The sequence below is a fragment of the Ochotona princeps genome, chromosome 10 (assembly GCF_030435755.1).
Source record: "Ochotona princeps isolate mOchPri1 chromosome 10, mOchPri1.hap1, whole genome shotgun sequence".
NCBI lineage: Eukaryota > Metazoa > Chordata > Mammalia > Lagomorpha > Ochotonidae > Ochotona > Ochotona princeps.
This window is the reverse complement of record NC_080841.1, coordinates 15681597-15708901: the sequence shown is the minus strand read 5'-3', so window position 1 is coordinate 15708901 and position 27305 is coordinate 15681597. Positions and strand designations below refer to the sequence as shown.

Sequence of the window (27305 nt, the reverse complement as noted above, 5' to 3'; positions counted from 1 at the left end):
GCAGAGACCCAGGAGGGAGCCTGCCCCTGACTCAGGGCTGGTCTGTGGCCTCCTTCAGGCCTTTCGTTCATTGGTCCCATGGCACAGCACAGATGTTCAACCAGGCACCTGTTATGTGGCCTAAAGAACAGCCTCCCTACTCAGAGAGCTTTCCCTGATGTGGTGGGTGGCACAGACTCTCCACGGAGCTGGCACAGGGAACTGCCAGGAGGACAGGTAAACGCAGGGATGCAGGAGGCAGATGAGATTGGCAGGGATTGGCAGTGTAGTTGGTAGAGGGGTTGCTTGGATCAGAGGGAGGATGAACGTGTTCTGAAACCAGACAGTAGTGACAGCCACACTGTATCACAGTCACAGTTCTTGCACTGGGAATTTTAAGATGGTTAAAATGGTGAATTCTGTGTTCTGTGTATTTTTCCAAAATTTTAATTCCAAGGCAGAGAGCAAATACTAAGGCTCCCATCCACTGGTTCATTTCCCAAAAAGAGCCTAGGCTGGGCCAGGCCAACAATGCTAGGAGCTGGAAACTCCATCCAGGTCTCCCATGTGGCTGGCAGGGATCCAAGCCCTGGAGCCATCACCCACTGCTTCCCAGAGCGTGCACCAGCAGGCAGCGGGGTGGGAAGTGGAGCCAGGACTCAAACCCACACACTCTAGGATGGAATGAAGCTTTCCAAAATGGCAGGGTAGCTGCAGTTCCCAATGCCCAGCCCTGTCATCTGCATGCTATCACAGAGAAAATAAAGAAGCAAGCAGCTTCTGTGTTCAATTCCAGCTTCAGCAGTGAGGGCAAGGCTGCCAGCCCTGGTTGGTGCCTGTCATTGGAGCAGGCTGCTGAGAAAGGAGGGCAGGGTATACAGGCCTCAGACCGATGACCACCAGCTCATGTGCCCCAACCCCCTCACCACACCAAACCCATCAGGGCCCATTATAAATATTCCCTGATGGAGGCTAGAGGGAGAGGTGGACACTTCTAACCCAAGTGGCTTTTTTTCGTCCACTCTAATCCCCACAGGCAGCATCATGGCCACTGGTGATCACTCACTGCTATTTCTTTTTGCACCATCAAGGATTGAGCTCATGGGCTGCCCAGGGACCAGGAGCAGGGTTGTCCTTTCTCTGAGGAAAGGCTGTCCCCTCCACTAGCAGTGGCTTGTCATGAAGGCCACCACACCACACTCCTCTCTGGACACCCCTTCCTGCATCCCTCGCCTGGCTCCCCAAGGCTGCTGCTCATACATACTGCCCAGACAAATCTGCTGACCCAGCTCCCAGCTTTGCCAGGGACATCCTGGGCAGGCAGCTGGGGCTGGTCTCCAAGACTCCAGCCCCATGGTAGCCTCCAGCTCAAGGGGAGGAGGCTCTCCTAATCTTTGCGCATGAGGATTTGCAAACTCAGACAACAGACAAGACCCTTAGTGGCAATTACAAGATTAATAACATTAAGCCTTAAATGGTTATTACAGCCCAGATCCCTTATTAGTTGTGACAGCCAGTGAATGAGCAAGCAGTGAATTTTAATGTGCATGGAAGATAATGTTGAAGATTCAATGGTTCTCCATTAGTGCAGCTGCTGGATCCAGGACCCAGCCTCCAGTAAAAGTGGGCAGAGACCCAGGAAGGAGCCTGCTCGTGGCTTGCTCATTGTCTAAGGCCTCCTTTAGGCTTTTCATTCATCTGAACCATGAAACAGCTCAGGTGTTCAACCCAGCACCTGCTAGGTGGCTCTCAGAGCACCTCCCTGCTCAGAGAGTCTCCCATGGCATACTGGGGAATGCAGACTTCCTGGTGAACTGTGTGCTTCTGGCATTTTCCTGCCCACCAAGGCCATGGAGGAAGGAGGCGGGGGGAGGGTGAACTGATCTGACCAGGGATGAGCAGTCCCACAGCTGTGTCACCTGGGGCTAAGGTTGGGGAAACCACTCCCTGCTTGCAGGGGGCTGTCTAAGGCAGAGACACCTGGCACTAGAAGTGGGTGTGGGTAAAGCTGATACCTTCAGCTTGTTAGGAAGGGACTGAAGCCCTGGAAAACCAGCTGTGAGCAAAAAAAAAAAAAAAGTTCCCATATTCTTGTGCTGAGATGCCTGATGGAGGGGTGGGTTGTAAGGCTCCACACAAGATGCCTGTACCACCATCTATAAGTGCCACTCAAGTCCCTGCCCCTACCCAAGTCAGCTCCCTGCTGATGCATCTGGGAAGGAGGCAGATGATGGCTCCAGGACTTGGAGTTCCTGACACCCATGTGGAAGAGCAGGAAAGTATTCCAGGTTCCTGGCTTCTAGCTAACCCAGCCCTGGCTATTGTGAGCACCTGGGAAATGAACCAGTGGATTGAAGAGTTCTTTATCTCTTCCTCTCTCCTCCCCCTATCTTTCAGACAAAAATAAGCACATGTTTTTAAAAAGACCTGAGTGGAAAGTCAGTGAGAGAACCTCTCACTGGGATCTTTCCAAAAGGGGCAGTCAGGGTTCTGGCCCTGGTCACTGGCCCCTGGACCACAGACCCAAGAGCAGGAGGTGCTACAGCTGCTGGGAACTCCCGAGACGCTGTACTGAACAAGCAGGTGCAGGCAGGCTCCTCCCCCAAGGGTTCTCCCAAGACACACAAGAAAGAATGAGCAGAAAGGGAGATGTCAGAAAGCAAGCAAGGAAGGCATTAGGCAGGGAGAGTGGAGTGAGGCCAACCTGTTGCCATGGCAACTCTCTCCTGCATGGCATCCAGCCATAAATTATTGATAACAGGTACTGCTTCTCCAGCTTCCCCAAGCCCCCCACACTCTCGCAACTCTCCACTCCACCAGGTCTGTATTCACCTGAGAGCACCACTCTCAGATCACCCAAGAGCCTGGAAACTCACAGGCCTCCTCCACACACTCCTGCCTCCCCAGCTGCTGGGCAGCCTCACTCTTCAGCTGCATGCTGGGGAGCTCAGAGTGTATCTGAATGTATTTGGAGATAGAGCCTTAGTCATCTTTAAAGCTTTATTCTAGGGACCGGCTTGGTAGCCTAGCAGCTAAAGTCCGCAACTTGCAGGTTCCCATATAAGTGCTGATTCATATCTCTGTGGTCCCACTTCCCATCCAGCTCCCTGTTTGTGGACTGGGAAAGCAGTTGAGGAGGCCCAAAGCCTTGGGACCTTGCACCCATATGTGAGACCCAGAGGAAGCTCCTGACTCCTGGCTTCAGATTAGTTCAGCTCCGGCTGTTGTGGCCACTTGGGGAGTGAATCAGCAGATGAAAGAGCTTCCTCTCTGTCTCTCCTCCTCTCTGTATATAAATAAATCTTTAATAAAGGCTTTATTCTATTGTATTTAGAGAGTAATAGGGAAGGTCACACACATATGCACACACACACACACACACACACACACACATCTTCCATCCACTGGTTCACTCTCTAAATGGCCACATGGCCAGGGATGGCCCAGGTCTTAGCCAGGAGCCCTAAGTTCCATCCAAGTCTGCTTTGTAGATGGCAGTGGCCCAGGCACTTGGGACATCCTCTGCTTCTTCCCAAGGCACATTGCCAGGAGCTGCATTGGAAGTGCAGCAGCCAGGACTTGAACACACCCAGCACTCACACGGATTGCAGCGTCCATAGATGGCAGTTTATGAGGCGAGATCAGGCGCATTCAGGGTGGTATGGCCGTAGACTATAGATAGCAGTTTAACCTGCTCTATTGCAACACCAGCTGGAGACAGGGCCTTTAGAGAGGTAATGAAAGAAAATGATGTCACATGCATTGGTCTGATCCCTACAGAACTGTGCTTTTACAAGCGGAGGAGATACTGTGACCCAGAATACAATGGAATATTATTCAGCCATAAACAGGAATGAAGAACTACCCCTGCCCCACCCCATTCCCACCACAGCCTCCTCTGGGTCCTCACTCCACAGGTGTCCCCTCAGGCTCTCACTGTCAGATTACAAGCTGCCTGAGGGCCTGGTTCCAGGCTACCTTTCCCATGGAGCCTTCCCCATGACTCCAGCCAGCAATGGCCTTTCTCTGTCCTCATCCCAAGGCTGTCTATCAGCTCCTGGGCATCGGTGGTTGTGTTCCAGCAAGGAACAGCCTTCCTGAGCCTTCCTCACCATGCCCAAGTCCTGCTTAGGCACAGCAGGTTATGTCACCTCTTGCTACACCTCCAACTGGAGCACTAGTTTGAATCCTGACTGCTCCACTTCCGATCCAGCTCCCTGCTCATGTGTCTGGGAAAGCTGCAGAAAATGCTCCAAGGGCAGAGAAAAGGGCACAGTACATCACAGAGATGGACCATGTGAGCTGATACTGCCAGCAGAGTTCAGGGGCTGCTGACAGGCCTTGGAACTTCAGCGCCTCAGTTCCCCTGACACTGGCAGGCCTGAAAGCAACACAAAGGAAGGGATGGGGGGACTCCCCAGCACCCTGACTGCACGGGGTTGGGAAGGGACCTTAGAGAACTAGAGATCAGGGCTTGGAGGGGAGTGGATTGACAGCCCATGGTGCCGGGCCAGGGGCTCGAAGCCCGGCTCAGCCAACCTGTGCTCTGTTGGGACTGTGGCTCCCAAGCCAAGGAGACTCCACATGGGGTTCTTCTCCACTAAGAAGGCAACAAGGGATTCAGTCCCAGAGGTACATGCCCACTGGTCCAAGCTCCTGCCCTCCTCAGCCAAGGCACCTGCTAGGAGTCTATTAGCTTTCCCTCCCAGCAGGTAATTAGGTCAGCTTAGAGGATTTCCCAGGTTGGGGGGTGGGGCAGAGGAGAGGGTGTGCCTGTCTCAGGTTGAGCTTCCCCATGTCAAGCTGGCCCTTCCCCCAAAACAGCCACTCACCTCCTGGATTCAGTGTCGGCCAGAGGCAGCATGACCAAACGGAGCAGGTAAGGCTCCCTACATGCAGCTCCCACTCCTATGTCACCTCGCCCTGCCCCACGACCAGGCTATGGGCAGCCACAGAGCTCGGGACATCCAGGTTTACAAAACAGTCAAGAAGCTCACGTGGAGTTGGGAGCAGAAAAGATACTCAGCAGAGGCCACTACGGTCAGTTCCCAAGTGGTCCATCTCTCTCCCACCCCTCTCCCCTGACAGGTGGGTCGACCCTTGCCAGGAAAAGCCCAGGAGTGTGCCTGGCTGGCCCAGATGGCTGAGAAACTCATTCACACCCTCCCACAGGGCTGCCTTAGCATTCTCCAATGGAGACCAACCAGGACATCCAAGACTCTCTCAACTTGTCTGTGAGCTGGGTGGGGGTAGGGGGAGCAATTATGGGCTATGAGAATAGCTGTGTGCAGGGAAGACAGAGACAAAGAGAGAACATGTGCAAGGTTTCCCCCAGAGAAGAGCAGTACACAGAGGGTTGGTTCAAGGTCGGGAACACCCCCCCCCAACCACTGCAGTTGGCTTCATTGTAACCAAATCCCAAAATACCACAGCAGTCAGACTGGGCCTGGCTATGGACAAGGTAGAAAGAAGGCTCCAGGCTGGGGTTTCAGGAGACCAGACAAGTCTAACAAACACACACATGCATACACACATGCACACACACCTGCACCCATATAGCACAGGCATGTACACGCACATGCACACATGAGCATGCATATGCAGCAGGCCACTTACACACACATGTACACATTCGCACATGCACATACAGGCATATACACATGTGTATATATGCATACACATGCACTACATATACATGCACAGGAAATAAGCCAAGTTGGAAGGTTCACCATATACAAATATGAGCCCGTGTGATTGTGAGCACCAAAGGCAGCCTCGATGAGCTGCAGTGAGCATTTCAGCCAAGGTGTGCTTACTTGCTCCAGGCTGGCTGCTTCCTCTGGGAACTCCGAGCACACAGAAAACCACTTGCTGTCAACCTCCACTAGGGAAAAATTAGGGAGAATAATCTACATCCAGAGACTGGCACCCGGTGGGTCATTTGGAAACCTGGGGCCTGGCGTTCCCCAGCATGGCTTTCCATCGATCACTGAGGTCATAAAGCACCATGAAAGGCTGACAGGGAGTGACCTGGGGATACGGTGTCTGCTCACAGGGGAGAAGACACTCAGGGCTAGCGAGGCAGGAGAGTCCTGGAGCCCAGTCCAGGGGACGTACCTGCAGACCCTTCTCACAGGCCATGGCCCCCATCCCTAAAACACACGCATCCTTAAAGACCCACCAGGCAACTCACTCACACCAGGTACCCCCACAGGACTGGGAAGAGTCCCCACTGAACCCAGTGGAATCCCAGAAACCAGAGTTCATCCATTCACAGACTGAATAATGCCAAAGATAACTCTTAGCTGGAGGTGGGTGGGGAGGGGGCACATAGAGGGAGGGAAGAGCCTGTTTCCAAGCCCATGGGGAAGGCTCCAGTCATGGAAGCCCAAAGAGCAGGTGTGGGGTCAGCAAGTCTCGGTTTAAATGCTTGCTGGGGCAAAGAGCTTACTCCCCGCAGTCTCTCACTGTACTTTACACCACAAGGCAACTCCAACAGGACCGTGGTTAGAAAGCTCCTGGATCAACTGCACAGAAAACTGCGCTCTGCTTCTGGCTCTGACATCTGGACAGCAGAGCATGTGCCTGGTCCACTTCCCACAACAGCACGGGGTGAGGGGGACGCATGGTCCCCCTGGCCAAACCATGTGACTTGTCTGTTCCCTCAACTTCTCCATCCTGCACAAGCTTAGAATGCCTGAATATGGACTAGAAGGAATCTCAGTAGGGGGTCACCACCACCTCTCACAATGCCTGCACCCCATGTTGGAGGCCCAGCTGCTCCACTTCCAACTCAGCTTCCAGCTAAAGTGACTGCAAAGGCAGCTGAAGATGGGTCAACTACTTGGGCCCCTGACACCCCTGTGGCAAACCAGGATAGAGTTCCCAGCTTCTAGCCCTTTCCTGACTCAGAGCCAGCTGTTAAGGCCATTTGGAGAACGAACCAGCAGATGGACCATCTCGCTCTCTCTCCATCGTGCCTCTCAAATAAATAAACAAATCTTCACAAAACAAAGCTACTGTTCTCCATCAGTATCACTCAAATATCAAGTTAATCCGAGTTACCTTAAAAATTTTTTAAATATGCTATTTTAGAACATCTTATTAAACATTTCTGTGAAGCATCATTTTTATGCAATATTTGGTCATTACTACACTTACACAGGCAGTTTACCTCCTCCCACTGTTTGTTCTGCTTAAACGAGAAAACACATTTCAAGATGTGATGTGTTGCACAGGAGTCAGATCATGTTATCAAAATTTCATCAAGTGTGAGGTGTACAACTGGCCAAAAGCTGTTGGAAATTCACATAGCCAGTGCTTTGTACATTTCAAACTCAGTTTCTAGAAGGAAAAATCTTCAGACTGACTTATACGCACTAGTCTGTTATAGAAGGGGATGGTGTTTATTCTCTATAAAGGGAAATCCACTTGAGATGTAATTATCACTGTTTGGAGTACTAGAAACATCTTGGTGTGTTATATAAAAATTCCGGTCAAATGAATACAATCTGGTAGCCATCATCTTCAAACAAATTTGCAGAATTATTATTGTGTGCCTTCTTAACTGCGGAGTCCCATATGTCTCCTGTCTCCACTAATGGTTCATTACAGATGAAACAAACAATAGATGGCTAAGAAAAGCACACAGAAACCATGAGGGCAAAGCCACCCATGCAGCCGGCAGCGAGGGGCGGAAGCACCTGCTCAGACACTTCACACTTCATGCTCAGGAAAGCCACACTAAGGAGGGAGACAGGGAATGGAGGCATTGTGCAAGCGAATGCAAAAACAAAGCTTGATGCCACTGTGGTCCACCTGGGAACTCCCTGGAGAGGAATCCTGCCCATCTTCCGTGCTTATGGTCACTGCTTTGCTGAATTTCCCAGAAACAAACTCAGGCCCCAAACCAGCAGTCTCCACATCATCTGGGCATTGCTTGGAAATGTACACTCACAGGCTCACCCCAGATCTACTTACTCAGAAGTTGTGTGAGGTTAAGCCCAGCATGCTGTGCTCTTATCTTTAATGATTGATTTATTTTTACTGGAAAGGCAGATCAGATTTATAGAGAGAAGGAGAGAAACAAAGATCTTTCATCTGCTGGTTCATTCCCCAGATGGCTGCAGCAACTGGAGGTGAGCTGATACAAAGCCAGGAGCCAGGAGCTTCTTGCAGGTCTCCCACATGGGTTCAGGGTCCCAAGGCTTTGGGCCATCCTCTGCTGCTTTCTCAGGCCACAAGCATGGAGCTGCATGGGAAGTGGAGCAGCCAGGACATGAACTGGTGCCCATATGGGATCCCAGCACTTGCAAGGCAAGGATTTAGCCTTTGAGCCCTCATACCAGGCTGTATTCCCTTTTTTTTTTTTTAAATAATAATCCTATAAAACTATTTCTTCAAGAGGCTGAAAGGCAGACAGAGCCCCTATTTGTCGGCTCGCTCCCCCAACGTCCCTGGCAGCCATTGTTTGGCCAAAGCCAAAGCCAGAAGCTAGAAATACAATTCAGGTCTCTTGCACAGGTGCCAGGAGACCCAGCTGCTTCAAGCATCACAGACACTTCTCAGAATCTGCACTAGCAGGAAGCTGCTGTCAGGAGCTGGAGCAGGGAACAGAAGCCAGGTACCCCGATGTGGGATGCAGGCGTCCTGACGGGGGTCTCAATTGCCAGGCCACAGGTGCACCCTACACTATGTGTGCTACCAAGCCTTGCAGGGACCTTGAGCCCGGACTAAAGGGTAAGAATCACAACAGCCTGATTTAGAGGGCCCCTACATTTCTGACACCTTTCATCCTAGCCTATATCACGAGGGGAGGCTGATCTTGACAGTGACAACGACAGCACTGTTAGCGAATACTTGCAGAGGCCTCAGGAGGTGCCAAGGGCTCCCGTGAGCGCTCTCTGTAAATGGCCCAACCAGGAGGGGATGTGGTCTGGAAGCTCTGGCACACACAACTGCAGCTGACAGGTCCGGGAGTGGATCTCCCGCCTCCACGTGCTAAAGTGAAACCACGGGGAAAGTCTGAGACACAGGCGGGAGGGAGACACCCATGCAGGCGTGTCAGGACAGCATGTACCCAGCCGGCTGCTCTCAGGGGACACTCCTGACCAAACCCCAGGATGCCCACCCGGCATGTCAGACGCAACTCCCGTGTTCACAGCAAGGCAAACTGTTCAACACATCCTGGTCTACACGGCTCCTTCCACTCATTAACAGTCGGGCCGAAGTGATAATGAACACGCTGCTTCTCAGCTACCGCCTGGGATCAGAAGCCAGCAGCAGCCTGGAAAGCACCTCCAGAAAGCACAACGGCCCTGCCACGACCACAGGCAGAGTCCAGCAACAGCACTCAAATCAGAACCCGGCCGAGAAAACACCCATGGGTGTTCTTTCTAAGCAACTTGGTTTTTTTTCAATGTTTATGACTTTTATTTTAAAAGAAGAATGTTCTAAAAATAAAAAGCATAGGTGTGCATACATTACTATTTGTTATTTAACAAACTATGTATGAATGCAATGACAAAGGCATCCAACTTATTGAGCCCATGACCAACTGAGCACCTGCTAAGAGGCAAAGGTAGAGTCCATTCCTGGACAGAGGATAGATAAGAGAGAGGATGAATTCTCCAGGCTTCCTCTAATTGGCTGCTGAGTCTCAGTGTACCCTTATGGGAAATGGGGCCATGATCACTGTTTCCACTACAAAGTGTTAAAGGCAAGCCACGGGCAGAGTGGGCAGTGAGCTCCATCCAGCACCCACACTGCCCTCTGCCTTCTATGTGTGCCCAAATGCTCATCAGGAGGCAACTGGGGAGACACCCCATGAATTCCTCTGTCCCTGGAGGGTCCCAAGAGCTTGCCCCTCTGAATGGGACCACACACTAGGATTAGAAACACAAAGGCAAGTGTGGGCCAGCACGTTCCAAAAGATGCAACATCTTTCTCTCTGTCTCTCCTTCTTTCTGTAAATCTGCCTTTCAAATAAAAATAAAATAAACCTGAAAAAAAACTTAACATGGGCTGCCCTAAGTGGCAGTGGAGCTGCACGCATCACAGGGAAGCGTGCGGCAAGCACGCTCAGCTGATGACGTTTGTGGAGTTTTCTGGAGAACCAAGAGTCGATTCTTCTGCACCCCCGGCTTGCACAACAAGCGGGTGAGTGACATAAAGGAAGAGGCTCTGGTCAGTGGGGCTGGAGTGGGAGGGACCTCATCCCTGCACATGCAGCCCCGGGGCAAATGGGCAGCCTTGTGGGATAGAAGGACCTGGGCCTGCTCCTCTGCCACCTCCTCCCCAGCTCACACTGGCATGCTGCATCTGCAGGTGGGAGGCACTGGGCAGCAAGGGAAGTCTCCAGGTCAGGAAGGGGTTAGAAGCCTGGGCATCAGCAGGAGCCCCAGTCCTGACTTTGCCAGAAAGTTGGCCATAGCAGGGCCCTTCCTAGGGCTTCACTTCCTCCAGTGCAAAGCGAGGAGCCCTGCATACTTAGCTCCAGAGTTGCCCCAGGCCCAGGCCACCAAAAATCCCCCAAGTTCCCAGGGGCCTCCTCCTCACCAGTGCCTCGGGGTGTGCCTCCTCTTGCTGAGATGGTTGTCTCCCAGCAGCAAGGGGTGGGGTGAGAGCTTACATGGACACAACCAGAGGAGCTGAGCTCAAGCCTCACCTGTGCCCTGCATTTCACTTCCATGCCTCCAAAACGAACAGCGCTGCTGCAAATGCATGAGAAGCGGAGCACAGAGCAAGGTGGGGTACTAGTGGTAAATTCATACACACACACACACACACACACACACCTGAGGCTTTTGTGCAAGCAGAAGTCTCCTGCCTTTGTAGGAAGTTTAACACCTTCCACTCCTGCAGTGTGCGCACACATGCACGTGCACGCACAGCACCAGGCTTCCATTAACACCACTGAGAAGTCTACAGACGGGGAAAGGTTGAGCAAATGGCAGTTGCCCAGCTGCGGCTGAACCGAGGGCTCAGCACAGCCTCTACAGCACAAATAGAAACCAAACAAGCAAGCTAGTGTGTGGGGCAGGGGGGGAGGTGTGTGGGGCAGGTGTGTGGGGCAGGGGGGAGGCAAGAAGACAATGAGCTCTTCCCAGCCTCGGCCGTCAAGTCTCTTGGCTGTTGAGACCAGGACTTGGCAGCTTGCCCAGGGTGGGAGGGGAGACGGTCACTCGGTGCTCTGTGCCCAGCTGTTACACTGGGAGAGGGAGAGGTCTCGCTTTGGGCGACTACTCTCCAAACCCCACCCTGGTGCTCAGAGCTGGTCTCAGATGAAACATCAGAGAGAAGACCCAAAGCCCAGAGCAGCCCAGGGGACAGCCAGACAGGAAGTCACAGGCTAGAGTCAGGAGACGACTTCCCAGGCTGGCCTCTGCCCTGGTTCATGCTGCTTTCTCAGCCACTCGTTGACTCCAGGTGTCTCGGTCTTCTCACTTCTGGTGGGGTCACAGGTCAACTCAGGATACTGCCTTGGGGTAGCTGGTGTCTAGGGACACAACTAGATCACAGCAGAGGGCTCTGGATGACTGACAGGCACCAACTCCTTGATCTGATCCTCACACCTCACTCCTGCCCCTTTTCCTCAGCAAATCTTTCACATCAGCTTCCTGGTCCTCTCTGGGCCTCCTTTTGTTTTGTTTTGTTTTGTTTTTTTAAAGATTTTATTATTATTGGAAAGCCGGATATACAGAGAGGAGGAGAGACAGAGAGGAAGATCTTCCATCCGATGTTTCACTCCCCAAGTGAGCCGCAACGGGCCGGTACGTGCCGATCCGAAGCCAGGACCAGGAACCTCTTCCAGGTCTCCCACGCGGGTGCAGGGTCCCAAAGCTTTGGGCCGTCCTCGACTGCTTTCCCAGGCCACAAGCAGAGAGCTGGATGGGAAGTGGAGCTGCCGGGATTAGAACCGGCGCCCATATGGGATCCCGGGGCTTTCAAGGCGAGGACTTTAGCCACTAGGCCACTCCGCCGGGCCCTGGGCCTCCTTTTAATCTCTTTCTACCCTATCTTCCTTTGACCCTGTGGGTATGGCCAACAGGAGGGACACCAAGGCTGAGGGACATGTGGATGGTCCATTTCTTCTGTATCTCAGCTCCTGCCCCTGAAGCCACAGCCTAACGCACCTGCAGAGTCAGAGCTTGGGGATTCCAGGTCCGTCCAAGTCTCACCGAGGTCCTTCGAGGCCCCACAGAGAGGAATGGACTCAGGGGCTCGCATTGTGACACAGCAAGGTAAGCCTCCACGTGTACCACTGGCATTCTTTACGGGCACCAGGTCAAGTGCTGGCTGTTCCACTTCCAATCCAGCTTCCTACTAATACACCTAGGAAAGCAGCAGGAAGGATGGTCCAAGTGCTTGGGCCCCTGCACCTCCATGGGAGACCTGAGGGAAGCTCCTGGCTCCTGGCTTCAGCCTGGCCCAGCCCTGGCCACTGTGGCCAGTTGGGGAGTGAACTAGCAATGGAAGATCTCTCTCTCTCTCTTCATCTCTCCTCCTAACTATGCCTTTCAAGTTAAAAAAAAAAAAAAAAAAAAAAAGAACTCTCAACCTCCAGGAGCATCCTACACCAAGTAGGAGATGCCCAGGATGCTTCCTCAGCCAGAAGACAAGGCTTTCGATGCCAAAAAAGCCTCTTTGTGTCCACTGTAATCTTCCTAGCACCTAGCAGACAATGCAGCACCTGCTTGAAGCCCAGAGATTTCATGCCACTCACTAAAGCCAGAGCTCAGCTTGACCAACATGCAGGAAGGGGAGGCCCAACAGTGGCTGACTTTCTCAGGGCACTTTCGCCTCACAGGCTCTGCTCAGGGCTTCCCAGATACCACCTAATTTCATCTTAACGCCCTGAGCAGGGTACGCACCATAAGTATTTAACTCCCCACTGTACAGCTGGACATGAGAAATGACTTGCATCATTTGCCAAAGATCATTCAACCCGTGACCAAACAACCAGACTTGAACACTGCCAGTCTGACTCCAGGGCCTTTGCTCTGGCACCATCCTCCACATCCAAGGGCAAATGCACACACTCAGCATTTCCCAACAAGAACTCAGAGACCCAGGGGGAAAAGGCATGGGCAGAATGCAGACAGATGATCAGGAGCAGAGGTGGATCAAGCAACACACACAGGAACAAGTGCAGGTCCTGCCGGGCAAGGCGAGCAAGGGGGATGGGCCTGTCAATGCCAATAGCCCGGCTGTGAGGGGCACACTGCAGGCGTGCAAGATACAATGCCTGGGGCACCTGGGAACTCTCGTCGCCTCTCACAAGTGACGTGCACAAACCTTCCCAAAACAATGACCAAGAAAATCAGCCAGCAGAGTAGTCAGCCCCATGTTGTAGCCCTGGGCTCATTGGGGTCCATTCCCCATCACACCAGCACTCTGCGAAAGACCCAGGGGATGTCACCAGTCCCCAAACTGCTCCTGCTCTCACAAGCCCCAGCTGCAACTTGTTACGGGGCTATCCCAAAGTGCCCCCTTAGTTTTGAGATTTCAGGAACACACAGGAACCATAGGATATGTGTGGAAAGGTGTTCCCAGCAGGACCCAGCTCTGACTCCATCCCACACTGGCCTTCTAGATCCTTCTCCGAGGGTCCAGCCACATTCCTAGTGTTTGCCAGATTCCACTTTAAACCTCAGCTTGTCCTACACTTATGGCAGACACGTCCCCATCCAGCATGTCCACCCCCCAAGGCTCCTGCAGTCACGACAGCTGACCACACTCTGATACCCTCCAACCCATCCCATTACTGGAGCCGTGGTCTTGGGGCCCCCTTCTAGGACCCCCACTTTTCAGGACAGTGGTGATCCTAAACATCCACCCCCAAAACTGGGATAAGTCGCTGAGGCGGCAAAGTCATGCTTCTAGCATGGTCTCCAACATGGAGCAGGTGACCATTCGAGGCTGTCCCTCTGCAACCCTGCCACTCTCCTGCACAGGGAGGGAGAAACCAGGGGGCCAGCTGGAGCCAGATAAGAGGACAGACACAGTTTAGCCCCCAACTCCACAAGGCTTTTTTTTTAAAGATTTGTATTGATTTTTTAAAGATTTGTACTGAAAATCAGAGTTATAGAGGGAGACACACACACACAACTCCATTCAGGTCTCTCACATGGGTGAACTACCCCTTGCTGTTTTCCCAGGAATATTAGTAGAGAGTTGGATTAGCAGTGGATCAGCCAGAGCTGGAGCTGAGGCCCATATGGAATGGCCAGCAGCACAGGCAGTAGCTTTACCCACTATGCCAGACCCTATAATGAATTCTTAGGAGGTTGCTTCCCTGTGCAACCAGCAGCTACAGGGCTGCTTCTCCTAAGCTGTGCTTAGACAGCCCTTAGCATGTAGGCATTTATATCCCCATCGTACAACGGAAAAACGAAGAATAAACAGCTCGCTCTGGTCACTTTAGCCCTGCTCTTCCACAATTTGACTCAGCGTCCTCTTTGTGTACATTCACCAGACTGGGCCCCGGCAGTGGCCTTGGGTGATTCCCAGAATAAAATTGGCAGCACCAAGCCAGCCCCATGTTTGGGTCCCCCACAGCTAATGGTACATCACAGGGGCAGTGGCCAGAGCTCCCCTGGGGCAAGAGGAGGATGCAGCAGCAATTTCCCCTGTGTGCTGACCACCTGAGTTCTGACCGTGATGGAAGACACCTTCCCCTCTTGAGCCAAGCACTGTCTCTTGGATTGAGGATGGCATCGTTGGGTGAAAAAGACAAAGAGGAGCGGAGCCTACCCCCCACCATGACTGCAATTGAGTGTGGGTTGGGTCACATTTATCAGCATACTGGAACTCTCCCCAAGTGATGCTAATACACGTGGGAAAGCAACGGAGGATAGGCTATGTACTTGAGTTCCTGATGCCCATGTAGGAAACCCTGATGCTTGCCAGCTGGGACAGGGTCGAGAAGTCACCTGCAGGGTCTCATGCATCAAGGTGTGCCTTGCAGAACACGGATTTTGCACCTGTAACCTCACAAGACCCCAGCAGACTGAGAAGCATTAGGGAGAGGGTGGAGAGAGGCCAGCTGCTCCCCTTCCCCTGGCCCACCTGACTCCCCTGGGGGAGAGTAGAGTATAGGCTGGTATGGCTGTGGGGCAGCCAGGTCACCAGGCTCTGCTGCTCCTGGCTCCTCCAGAGCCACACATACACCCACATCATGCAGCTCCCCCTACTCCGGCAGCGGGGGTAGCCACAGACCCCTTCTGTGACTGCCAGGCAATCAGGGCAAGATGCTGTCACCAACCACTTCAGTGACAAGAAGACAAGGGAGTTTCTTCCCCTTCTGTTCTGTCCTCCCCACGGCTGTGCCTGCCCCCTCCGGGTGCACTTTGCCACAGCAGAGGCGCGCTCAGGACAGCCCCAGTGCGACAGCGAGCCCACAAAGCCGTCACTGTCCCTGCAGGCTCGGAGGCGGCTGGTACCAGCCACGCCTCATGACGGAGGGAATCCTCGAGAGAAGGCCAGACAGAGGCCCCTCCAGCATCCCACACCCCACCCAGCTCCGCATCCTTGCTACCACTTCTCTTTGTCAATCTTGTGTGCATGCGCACACATGTGTGTGTGTGTGTGTGTGTGTGTGTGTAATCTTTCACACGTGCCTGTCTTAGTGCTCCCATTAGAAGAACAACCCTTACCTTATCTCCTTTGTCTTCACCTATGGTTCTGAGCAACAAACTGCCCAGCAGGGAGTCCATAAACAGTACTTGTATTCACCTGCACACAGAGCTAGTGGTCACAGGCCAGCCAAGAGCTACTGCCAGCAAGGACTACCTAAGGACATCGGACGCTATGGGAGAAAATGCCATAGCACAAAGAATAGAGGATAAGGCCAGAGACCCCAGGAAACCAGCCGTTTGTGCCGAGGTAGGCAGGCCATGGAAACTCACCCCACTCTATGATAGATGATTCCTTTATCACTGATTGGCATTTCTAAGCATCTTCCTTGCTCTGGCATTGCTACCAGTCATACCCCCATCTTGGCCTTTATCCAACAGACCAGGTAGGTAGGAAGAGTCACCTAGACTTAAGGACACTATGTTGGGTCCACTGGGTTTAGCTGCTATCCCCAGATGGGCACTGGTTCAAGCCCTGGCTGCTCCAGTTCTGATCCAGCTCCCTGCTAATGTGCCCAGCCTCATTTGTTGTGGCAATTTGAGGAGTTAACCAGCAGATGGCAGATTTCTCTCCTTGCCTCCCTGTAACTCTGCCTTTCAAATACAATGAATCAATTATTAAAAAGAGAAGACATTTTGACTTAGAACAGAAAGTGGATGGAGACTAGGACCCAAGCACCAGACACAACAGTATGTTACCCGTGGACTGGGTTTGCAGGGTTTACCCACCTGAGGCCCCACAAAATCTTGGATCAAGCTCCTGAAGCCCCAACCAGAATGCTACGAGTTTTTCTCTCTCTGCTCTTGAAAAACATTTTTTTTAATGCAGAGTATCACGTGTACTTACTATCCCTGTGAAAATCAAGAAAGTAGGGACAGAATTCAGTCAGCCTTGAGGTCACATTCAGCTTGGAGCTTTCTCCAGCCAGTCGTCAAACTCCCTCCCCACCACTTCAAAAGCTCACCTCCCTCTAATAGGTCCGGGTCTGACCTGCCAAAAAGCAAGGGTAAGTGGCCAAGGTCAAGGGCTCTGACCACAGAGCTGCACAGACCAGCGCAGTACCCACCAGCCAGCCACACATGACTATTTAAACTTTCATTCAACTCAGAATTCAACTCTTTAGTCACAATAGCCACATTTCAAGTGCTCAATCTAGTGACTGCTGCATCAGGCAAGGAGGATAGAGAGATATTTCTATCATGTCAGAGAGTTATATTGGACAGCACTTCTTTCTTGTTTTTTAAAGATTTATTTATTTTATTACAAAGTCAGATATACAGAAGAGGAGAGACAGAGAGGAAGATCTTTCGTCCGATGTTTCACTCCCCAAGTGAGCCGCAACGGGCCGGTGCGCGCCAATCTGAAGCCGGGAACCAGGAACCTCTTCCGGGTCTCCCATGCAGGTGCAGGGTCCCAAAGCTTTGGGCCGTCCTCGACTGCTTTCCCAGGCCACAAGCAGGGAGCTGGATGGGAAATGGAGCTGCCAAGATTAGAACCGGCGCCCATATGGGATCCTGGGGCGTTCAAGGCAAGGACTTTAGCCGCTAGGCCACGCCGCCAGGCCCAGCACTTCTTTCTTTTAAAAATGATCTGCTTTATTTATTTGAAAGTCAAAGTTACAGAGACAGAGGAGAAAGACAGAGATCTTCCATGTGCCGGTTCATTCGCCAAAGGGTCACAATAGTCAAGGTTAGGCCAAGCTGAAGCCAGAAGCCTAGAACTCCATCTTGGTCTCCCACCTAGGTGGAAGGGACCCAAGCACGTGGGACATCTTCTACTGCTTTCCCAGGAGCATTAGTTGGGAGTTGGATGAGAAAGTAGAGCAGCCAGGACTCAACCCAGTAATCTTAAGGGTTGTTAGTGTCCCATGCAGCAGCTTCACCTGCTGAGCCACAACACCAGTCCCTGACCTCGAGCATATTGGCATTTCATCTGCTGCAGGAGCAGGGTCCTCTCAGAACTCTGCTGCTTCCTCCCAGCTCCTGGCAGAGGCTGTAAGTGCTCTGTGGAACGTTGGGTAGGGGGAGAGCCACAGCCCAGGGAAACAAGCAACCTGCTGGTGTTCTCGTGAAGACACAAAGCCTCCAAGACAAAATACACAGGGCCACCCAGCAGGCCGTCTGGCATGCATTCGTGTACACACATGCTCGCTTTTCCAGGAACGGGAGGTGCTTTCACTCCCATCACAAGGGCTGTGAAGTCAGATGCCAGGCGGGTTCCTGCCAGAAAACCCACCTGCTGCCGCATCCTGGCCAGGGTCTATCTCCAGATTCCTCCAGGGGGTCCTAAGCACTCCTGGCATCATGAAGGGATTCCAGAGAGCTCATGGGAAACGAAAACACTAATTTAATTTGGGGCCAAAAGAAGTCTAAAATCTATGCAGGTGAGGGTTCTTTTAAAAGTTCATGGAAAAACACCGTGTATGCAATAAAACATTCCTGCACCAAAATAAACTTATCTTCTAATTCTGCTTCCCATGAGCTTCCTGAAGTCCCCCTGTACTTCCCAACCTGGCGGGGAGAAAATCTTAAGGAAGACAGGTCAGCACCCTGGACAGCAACCGGCTCCCTTTGGGTTCTTCCCCATCCTCAACACTCCTTCCCTGGAGTTCCGCCCTCAGAAACTGCTGGGTGCAGTTCCCACCCACTTCTGCCAATGCCACAGCCTTGTGTTCTGAGCAAGAACTAGTACATCCAAGGAGCCTCAGAAGTTCCTCACCAACTCTAAGGCAAAGTACCAAGTCCTTGGAAAACCCAGGATCTCTTCAATCTGATCCTGCCTGCTCCCTCCAGTGGCATCTTCCACGGCTCCAGCCTGGCCACCATGCCTGGCCACACCAGCTGTTTCCTTCTTCCACCTTCTATTGGGCTTCCGTTGCCCCACAAGCAATGTCCACATTTTTCTTTTTCTCTACCTAAATCTCACATCTCTAGATATCCAAATCAGCTCCCACTTGTCCTCTCAAATCCTTGCCCTGGGGAGGCATTTGGTGTAGCAGTTACAGTGTAACTTGGAAGGTCAACACCCCATGTTGGGTGGATTGGAGTCCCAGCTCTAATCTCTTCCCAGCTTCCTGCTGTTGTGCACGGGGGAGGCAGCAGGTGAAGACTCAGGGAGTTCCTGTCACTCATGCTTTTGCTGTGTGGAATTTGGGAGATGAGCCTATTGATGAAAGACCCTCTCTCTCATGAAAATAAGATAAATAATGTTAGAAAAGACAGAGAGAGAGAAAGAGAGAGAGAGAGAGAGAGAGAGAGAGAGAGAGAGAAAGAAAGAAAGAAAGAAAACCTTTCCAAAAGATTCCTGTCTGCATTGGCTTCCTCTCTTACATCAAATCCAAAGCACTGCTAATTCACATCACACTTTAGGAAACTTAATTGCACGTCAACTCACACAACTGCCAAGTTCACAGGTGGTTGTATCTGGTGAGCCAGGAAGCCAAAGCAGAACTAGTGTTACCAGCAACCAGCCAAGTAGCCACTAGCAAGTCCCATCAACCCTTTCTGGCTCAGTTTCGTATTAGTAAAAGAACCATTTGGACTCAAACATTTCTAGCATTCTATGAATGAGGGAGTCTTCCACATCAAGCTGCCACCTATAAAAGCACTAGGTACACACTAGGGATTCTATGGATAACGCAGATGTTAACAAATACATAATAAAAACTAAGGTGGAACCCAGGAGCGGGTCAGCCACAATGCTGGTTTCACTCCCGAGTTCCAAAGGCTCCAGTTCCACTGTGAGCACAGTGAGGATGAAGGGATCTGGTTTCCATCCTTGCTCGTGTCAGGATAGGAAAATTGCCTGTGGCCTTAGAAGCATTTTCCTTTGTACAGAGCATGTCACCCCCAACACTGGAAAAATATCACCTGATGGGCATTGTGACACAACAGCAATGTCTCCATGAAGACTTCTCTCTTACTTACGTCAACCAACACCTCCCAGCAAAGCACCTACCTCGTTAACTGACTATGTACAAACCAAGACAGACAATGGAAGACAGCAAGACATGGAAACACTGATGGTGGCCCCCACATGAAACATCCACCATGAAGCTCCAAGACCAGGGGATCCGACTTAAAAGTTCAGCTTTTCATGGGCTCGGCAGTGTGGCCTAGTGGCTAAGGTCCTCGCCTTGATCCCATATGGCCGCTGGTTCTAATCCCGGCATCTCCACTTCCTCTCTATCTCTCCTCCTCTCAGTATATCTGACTTTGTAATAAAAATAAAATTAAAAAAAAGTTCAGCTTTTCATTCCCTGATAAAGTGACCGTGTGTCCTTATAATTACCACTGCACTTGCCAAGCATTCAACTTAGGGATCCACCCACAGCAAGATGTAGGGTAACTCTCCCAGTCCCGCACAAAGAGAAACCAAGGGCCAAAACTGCTGTAACTTTCTGCTGCGACCAAAGATCCAACCAGAACCAAGAGCTAGTCGGGTTCTATAGTGCAGCACACACACAAGCAGGCACTGGTGCACACTCACACATGCACATGAACACGTATACATTCAAGAGAACTCAGCAATACCAAGAGGAAGGTTATGAAACTCTCTGACCCTGGGATGGAAGGCTCCATTAAATATTTGCAAACTGGTCAGCATCAGGAAGGATGGGGTAATTCTCATCATTGGGAAACTCGCCACTCAGAATTCCTGGCCAAGCATTCCTTCTCATCCCAGGAAACCCACAAGATCTGGGCACAAAACTATCTGGTCAGTCCACTAGGACTGACCTAGATCCAGGCACGTGAGCCCATCAAGAAGCCCAGAACATTTCCATCCTTGGAGATCTCTTTCCAAAGGTGCCCATCCTAAAGCCTCAGAGAAGCAAAGTGGAAAACCCCAGCACAACCACTAAGGATTGATTACAGTTCCATGTATGGCTCTAGACATAACCCATGATACTGAGTCACACACGCCCACCCATCCCCAAGCAGTGCTCTTGATTCATCCACAAAAGACCCTCCACATGCTGCTACCTTCCCACCCACACCTCCAGCCATCTCCAAGCCTTGTAAAGAAATCACTCAAAGCTTAGTATCACCATCCGCTGACCTTCCAGCACTTATGGTCCAGAATTAGCAACGTGTTCCCTAGGTTTCACCATGCATTTTTTTGCCACTCATTGGGTTCGCAAGCCCCTGCATCATTGCCAAAGATGGTGTGGTACCCTGGGTACAAACAGCAGGTGCTCAATGACTGATGGGTGATGCTGAGGATGGTTAGACCTCAAGAGGTTCATCTGCCACCTCAAGGCAGAACCAGGCATAGAACTAAATGTGTAGGACTGGGTAGGGCAGGCAGGAACAGACCAGAAGGGACCCCACTTGGAGGACAGGGCCCACACAGTCCCCCTCCCACCGTGGGTGTCTGGACCTATCTTATCCTGGGACTGAGTGGGAAAGCCTTCCCTCTGGCCAGCCCTGAGCCTCTGAGCCCAGGCTGTTTATCTCGTTAACTCTGTTTATTGTGATCCTGGTAAGAGGTTCTGAAGCCCTCCAAGCCCCTCTCTAATTAAATTCATTAGAACAGATTGGGGCCTTCTTACTGGATCTCGGAAAAATTAACAACACAATTAACATCATAAAGACGAGGAGAGGGGGCTGCCAGGGAGGCCTCTTCCGAGTGGCTGGGCCGTCCCCAGCAGGGGAAGGGTGAGGAGGAGCAGGTGAGGGAGGAGAAGGCAGCTGCTGAGGCAGCTGCTGCCAGGGGAGCCGAGCTGCAGGAGCTGGGGAAAGGGTGATAACAGCCCTGGGGGCGCTGACCCCACCACAACGCAGGTCCTCCAGCTTCCCCAGGGCCAGGCCAAGAAATCAATCAATGACATAAATCCCAAAGGCACGAGCTTCTGGGACAAGAGGCCAGCAGCCATCTTTGAGAGGAAATGATTTCCACTCTGTTAATGAAGATGGCAGTTGCAGAAGAGAAACCCCCTCGTGTCTTTTATGACAACATCCCTCTCCTCCTGGAACAACCAGGGAGAAAGCAGGAGTGAGAGGAGAGAGGCAGCAGGGGTCGGAGAACCTGAACCACACGCCCCTAAGCTTCCGGTCACTCACTTGACAGATTCTACCTGTTCTTCAGCTCCTCTAAAACCTGCACTCCCTCCAACCTTCATCCTGGCAGCAGCTCCACAAGAGTCCCATCAACAGCCCCATTTCACAAGAGGAAGCCCTGGGTTTGAACCTGGGTCTTCCTGACTTCAAAGGCTGAGCCACCCCTACAAGGCCTCCCTGTTGTACCCAGCTGCCTGTTCCAGTTGCCTCTGAAATGTGACAGCCCAGGTTCTAAGTCCCCAGAAAAGCCTTCAGTGGTTCCCCAGGTGACTCACATGCCTCCTCCCTCCCACTCTGAGAAAGCAAAAACCACAGATCTTGCTCTTCCAGAAGGACGTAGCAGGTACTCAAAATTTATTCTAGCTCAGCCAAGCCAACAGAGTTCCCTAGAGAGCCTCGCACAAGCGCATTAAGCTTCCCAGGTCCTTGTTTTCTCACCAGGGTCAGGGTGCGCTCAGTACAGACGAGAATGCACTGTGAAATTAAACACACACATGTTTAAGTTCTAGCCCTGCCAACTCCCTGGTTCTGCTATCTTAAAACAAGTAACCTCTCTGAGCCTGTTTCTTTGTAAAGTCAGGATCTACCAATCCCTCTTTTTAAAAGTTTTGCTAAATAGTTATTCTACTCATTTGAAAGGTTAAGTTACAGAGAGGAGAAAGGAATAGAGAGAAGAGAAAGAGATTGTCCATCCATTGGTTCACTCCCTAAAAGGCCACAATGTCCAGGGCGGGGCAAGGCCAAAGGCGGGAGTCTGGAACTCCCTCCGGCTCTACCATGTAGGTAGCAAGAGCCCAAGCACTGGGGCCAACTTCAGCTGCTCTCACAGGTGCATTTGCAGCTGGAAGTCAAACCACTGCCATATGAGATGCCTGCAGTACAGGTGGAGGTTTAATCCATAGTTCCACCAAGCCAGCCTCACCAATCCCTCTTAGAATCTACTAGAATGAGGATGACATGAAAGGCTGCATGTAAAGCACTTTAGAGGGCACAAAGCACTCAATACTGATGACTACTATTTTTATGTCTTGGCTTGCCTCAAGACATATCGAAAAGAAGATGGCTGCAGGTTCTCAAGCTGCCAGGCCGGATCTGACAATGCCCTGGTCAGCAAAGCTGCAAAAGTGCCGACTCAAGCACAGTCCTTTGCTCCCAGAGTCCCCCGGCCCCTGAAGCCCCGCGGACCAGGCCACAGGCAGCCAGAGGCCTGGGCCCCAGCTTGGCATTTTAAGAAAATGCTCCATGATTTGCTACTTCAGCCAAGACCAGTAGTGTCTACCCCAACAGTTGGTGTCAGCACCCGAAGTCCCGTTGACCACCGGGACCTCTTGGCCATGTCCCCACAATGCCAGAAACCCGTTACAGCCTTTCTGGGGCTGAGTGTCCATGTGTTTTCATTTCTGGCTCTCCAACTTGACTCCCACATCCAGCCCTCGGCACCAAAGGCTCAGGATACAGCGGTGGAAAGTAGGTGCAAGGGAAGAAAAGGGCCACTGAGTCAGGTGCAGCTAGGAAGCTCCGTCCTTGCCTCAGTCCAGCAGGCGCCACTGGCAGGGACCTGAGGGCCTCACCAGGCCCCCACTCCCACCTAACTTTGACTTTCCAGAGCCCAGAGAGCCTTTCACACAGGCCAGTGCCCATAGCAATTGTCCTACTCTGGTTCTGAGCATGTCCTTGGCCATGCATCAGATTGGAAGGCGCACAAAGCCTCTTCTCTCTGACTCACTCTGGCATCCTAGGCATACGCAGACCACACTTGGTGCTCAGGAAATCAGACGGAAAGAGTTAAGAGGCGGCAAGTGGCACAGTGGGTAAAGCCACAGCCGGAAATGCCAGCACCCCCAGAAAGGCACTGGTTTGGGTCCTGGCTGCTCCACGTCTGAACCAGCTCCTTGCTAATGGCCTGGAAAACGCAGTGAAAGATGGCCCTCATGCCTGGACCCCTGCCACCCACGTGGGGGACCCAAATGAAGCTCCTAGCTTCAGCCTGGCCAAATCCCAGCTGCTGTGTCCACACGGGGAAGAAACGAGTGAATAGAAAATCTCTTTCTCTGTAGTTCTGACTTTCCAAATAAATATTTAAAATACAGAGTTAAGAAGCCTCAAACTCAGTCCCCACTGGATGTTTCCTGCCTGCGATCCCCAGGCCTTATCCAGAACATGGCCCCCTCTGGGCCTCGGGCTGCGGAGGTGATAACCGCTTGAGTCTCCCCTCGCCCTCTCCCTGGCAGTGGACTTCAGGGTCAGCCCAGAGCTGCAATTCTGGACAGCATCAACCAAGTCCTCTTTGTGGCTGTGGAGCCACACAGGGCTGACGCCACTGTCCAGATGTTCCCGCTCAAGCCTATGACCTGCCTTCCTCTGTCATCTGTCCAGGCAGTCCTACCAGGCAGGGCTCTGCCTGACTTTTCCTCTCTGATCACAGCACCCAGGGCTTGATGAACCCTCGTGAAAGGAGCTGGGCCATCGGCAGTCTCAAGGTCCTCTCCCTCAGCCCTCAGCCCCTCTTGGTTGCATGCAATTCCAGTCCATCCCACAGACTGAGAACGCCTCCTGTGGGTTCCACCCTTTCCTATTTCCCAAGCATTTCTTTTTTGTAAAGACAAAGGAAAGATCCTCCTGCTCCACTTCTAGAGTGGCCTCAGAGATTCCAGAGTGCCCTGCCCCCTCAGGGAGGAGAGCGGCTCCCCCAGACAGGTGAGGGAGGGATCAGGGTCCTAGCATGCTGGCCCTAGCTCTCTCCTCGGCTGCCAAAACCAGAAGTCCAGCCCCCTCCTCATGGTGCTCCAGAAAAGCACAGCCCCTTCCCCCGCGTGAGCACCCCGCACGGGGGTGGGGGGCAGTGGAGGGACAGCAATGGGCGGGTCCTGCCCCAGCTCTCCTGGAAGCTGGCTTCTCTCTCCTCCCCACTCCATTGGGCTCCCTGCTGCCTTTGTGATGCCACACAAGGCAAGGAGGGATGAGATTCGCCGCCACCACACAGACGGGGAGACATGGCTGTTATCAGAATCCCCTGCTCAACCTGAGCCCCAATCAAGCATTTCAACGTCAGAGCCTTAATCCAATCAGCTCTCAGCAGCGCCCGCAGGTGATGCCTCCTCCCGGCCCCAGGAAAAGCTGGCAGCACAGAGCACGCTGGGGAAAGCTTCCCACCCCACAGGCTCCCGCTGGAGAGAGGATGGAGAAGAGTGACAAAGCGGGAGACACATCAGTCCCCCAGGTCCAGGTCCTTATGGAGAGCGCTGTCCAAGGCCAGTCCAAAGTTACCACACACGGACAGAGTCCAACTAAGCGCAGGAGTCTGGTGAGGAGGGCACTGAATCAACCACAATCTGTTTGTAACCCCCGGCTCTCTGCCCCTGTCCCCGCTGGTTTATGCCTCTGGGTTTTAGCTGAGCCCCCAAGACAGGAACTCGGCTGCCAAGCTCTGGAGGAAAAAAACACTTCTGGGGACTAGCTGTGAATTTCCTTCCTTCTCTCTCCTTCTGTACACATCTCAGCAGAAGCCAAAGAGACACATTAGCGGCTCCAGAAGTGCCGCGCTCAGTGGAGACAAAAGTAGGATGGGTCACAGGTACTGCAGACCCCTCTCTCCCTCCTGCCCCCGTGCCCCAGCCCCTCTCCCTCCACACAAGGCAGAGGGCAGAAGTATGCCTTCCCTGTCCTACCTGCTCCCACCCCACGGCAGGTCTGGCCTCTAATCCTTGGGACTTCATCTTTTCTGGACTTCTACGTGAACCTGAAGTTCTTGGGGTTCTGCGCCTGCCTGGCCTTGGTCCTGTAGAGACAGCTCACTCCTGCCCAATCAGGTGCCAAGGCCCTGTGGCCAGCCCTTGCCTAGCCCAGGACCTGACAGGGCCCAGCGGAGCTCACCCATAGTACCAAGGGTAGAGGAAACACAGCAGACTCCCAGACCAGGGAGATGGGCAGAAAGGGGCACTGTACTCCACTCCCCTAGACTGGGGGTGGAGGCATCGTTGCCCAGCACACACACACATACATACATTGCCCAAGCAGACGCCTGGGAAGAGACGGGGAGTTGCAATTGGGATGGGAGGGGCTGCCCTGGGTGATTCAGCATTCTGCCCACTCTCAGCCCAGCCCCGGGCCACATTCACAGCAGTGCCCCATGCTGCCCTGGGGGCTGGGGAAGAATTCCTGCTAAAATCCAAAGTGTTCAGGCTGAGCTCAGCACAAGCCCAGGATGAGCCTGCTGGGCCATTTCGATGGACGCTACCCCTGCCCACACTAGCTCCCTGCCCACCTTTCCTGCATCCCCAATCTCACACCCCTACCCCTACCCCTACCCCCACCACAGCCCATCTAGGAAACCTGAATAACAAGAGAAGCAGGAGTTTGGAAAAGAAAGTGACCCCCAGCACCCTGCGCCCCAAATTGTGAGCAGGGTTCAGCCTGCAGCAGAGAGCTGAAGTGGATTCTACCGCCAACAGTGAGTGTGTGGGCCTGCAGGGCCCAAGGCCTCCCAGTTGGGCCCAAGTCCAAGCCAAGGGGTTATTACAAGCAGCGCCCCATCTGGGGCAGGTGCAGAGGGCACGGAACGCTAGCAGCCAAGGGCAGTCGGTGCAAGAAAGCGACCAAGAGGCAAATAGGAATCCCAGAGGCGGGTGTAAAAGGGGCTGGTATGGGGGGCAGAGAAGACCTGGGGGGGAGCAGATAAACAGAAGCAGGTAGACACCGAATGGCAGGTTCTGAGCTGGGGAGGCCAGAAAAGGGGGACTGGGGTAATAAGGGAGGGGCCGGGGACCTGGAGATGAGGGTTGTATGGACAGCCAGGCTCCAGGACCAGGCGGGGACAGCGCGCCGGGATGCAGGAGGGGGGAGGGGACGCATCCTAGGAGCTGGGAAGGGTGTCTCGGTGGACAGGGTGGGAGCAGGGTGGGAGCAGGGTGGCAGCGGCTGGCCACAAGGGGAGCAGAGAGGATGGGTCGGCGGCAGGTGCCCGTGCGCCCCCGAAGGGGGAGGGGCGGACGGAGAAGGGCGGGGACACCGGGGAGTCGCCCGGTGGGCCTCCCACCCCCACGCCCTGCGCCCCGCGCGGCCCCAGCCCTGCCCGGCTATCTGCGCTCGCCTACCTCCGAGGACTCGGGCTCCGGGCGCAATCCGAGCGGTCCGCGGCCGGCGCCGTCACTCCGCCCGCGTCGCCTGCAGCGCCTCTCGCCGCCAGCCGCCGCATTAGAGCAGAGACCGGCCCGGGCGCGTCCCCGCGCGCCGCGCGCCCCCGAGCGCCTGCGTGCGCGCCCCCGGAGCCCGGACGGAGGAGGACGCCAGGATGCTGCGGGCGCCGCCCCGCGCGCGTCCCGAGACGCTGCGTTCTCCTCCTCCTCGCTTTGCGCCCCGACCCGGGGGCTCTGCGGGCCTGCGTAGCGCGGTTCGCGGAGCGCCTACCGCGAGCAGAGCGCGCGGGAAAGAGGCGTAGGCCCTAAGGGCATCACAGACCCGCCCTGCACCGGACTGGCACTGCGGGTGCTCCCAGGGCCTAGCTGGGGTGACGGAAGGACTGAGGGCAGGGAGTGTGGGGGAGGTCCCCTTGGTCCCCTCCACGAGGACACCCTGAGTGCACAGCCCACCACCCCTGACCTGAACCCCGCCTCCTGACTGGCTCCCTCCTCA

General features: G+C 53.3%; 1 protein-coding gene across 5 annotated transcripts in view; it reads right to left on the bottom strand.

Annotated features, from left to right (window-relative positions):
• Positions 1–26892, bottom strand: part of NFASC (neurofascin) — a 157061-nt gene extending 130169 nt beyond the window's left edge. For 4 of the 5 annotated variants that reach the window (XM_058669069.1, XM_058669070.1, XM_058669073.1 and 1 more), the window contains exon 1: positions 26768–26881. In XM_058669069.1, coding sequence (XP_058525052.1) covers positions 26768–26868 — 101 coding nt within the window. In that variant the 5' untranslated portion in view covers positions 26869–26881. Of the gene's footprint in view, positions 1–26767 lie in introns of all 5 variants that reach the window. The other variant, XM_058669071.1, reaches the window with a different exon arrangement.
• Between the last annotated feature and the right edge of the window lie 413 nt (positions 26893–27305).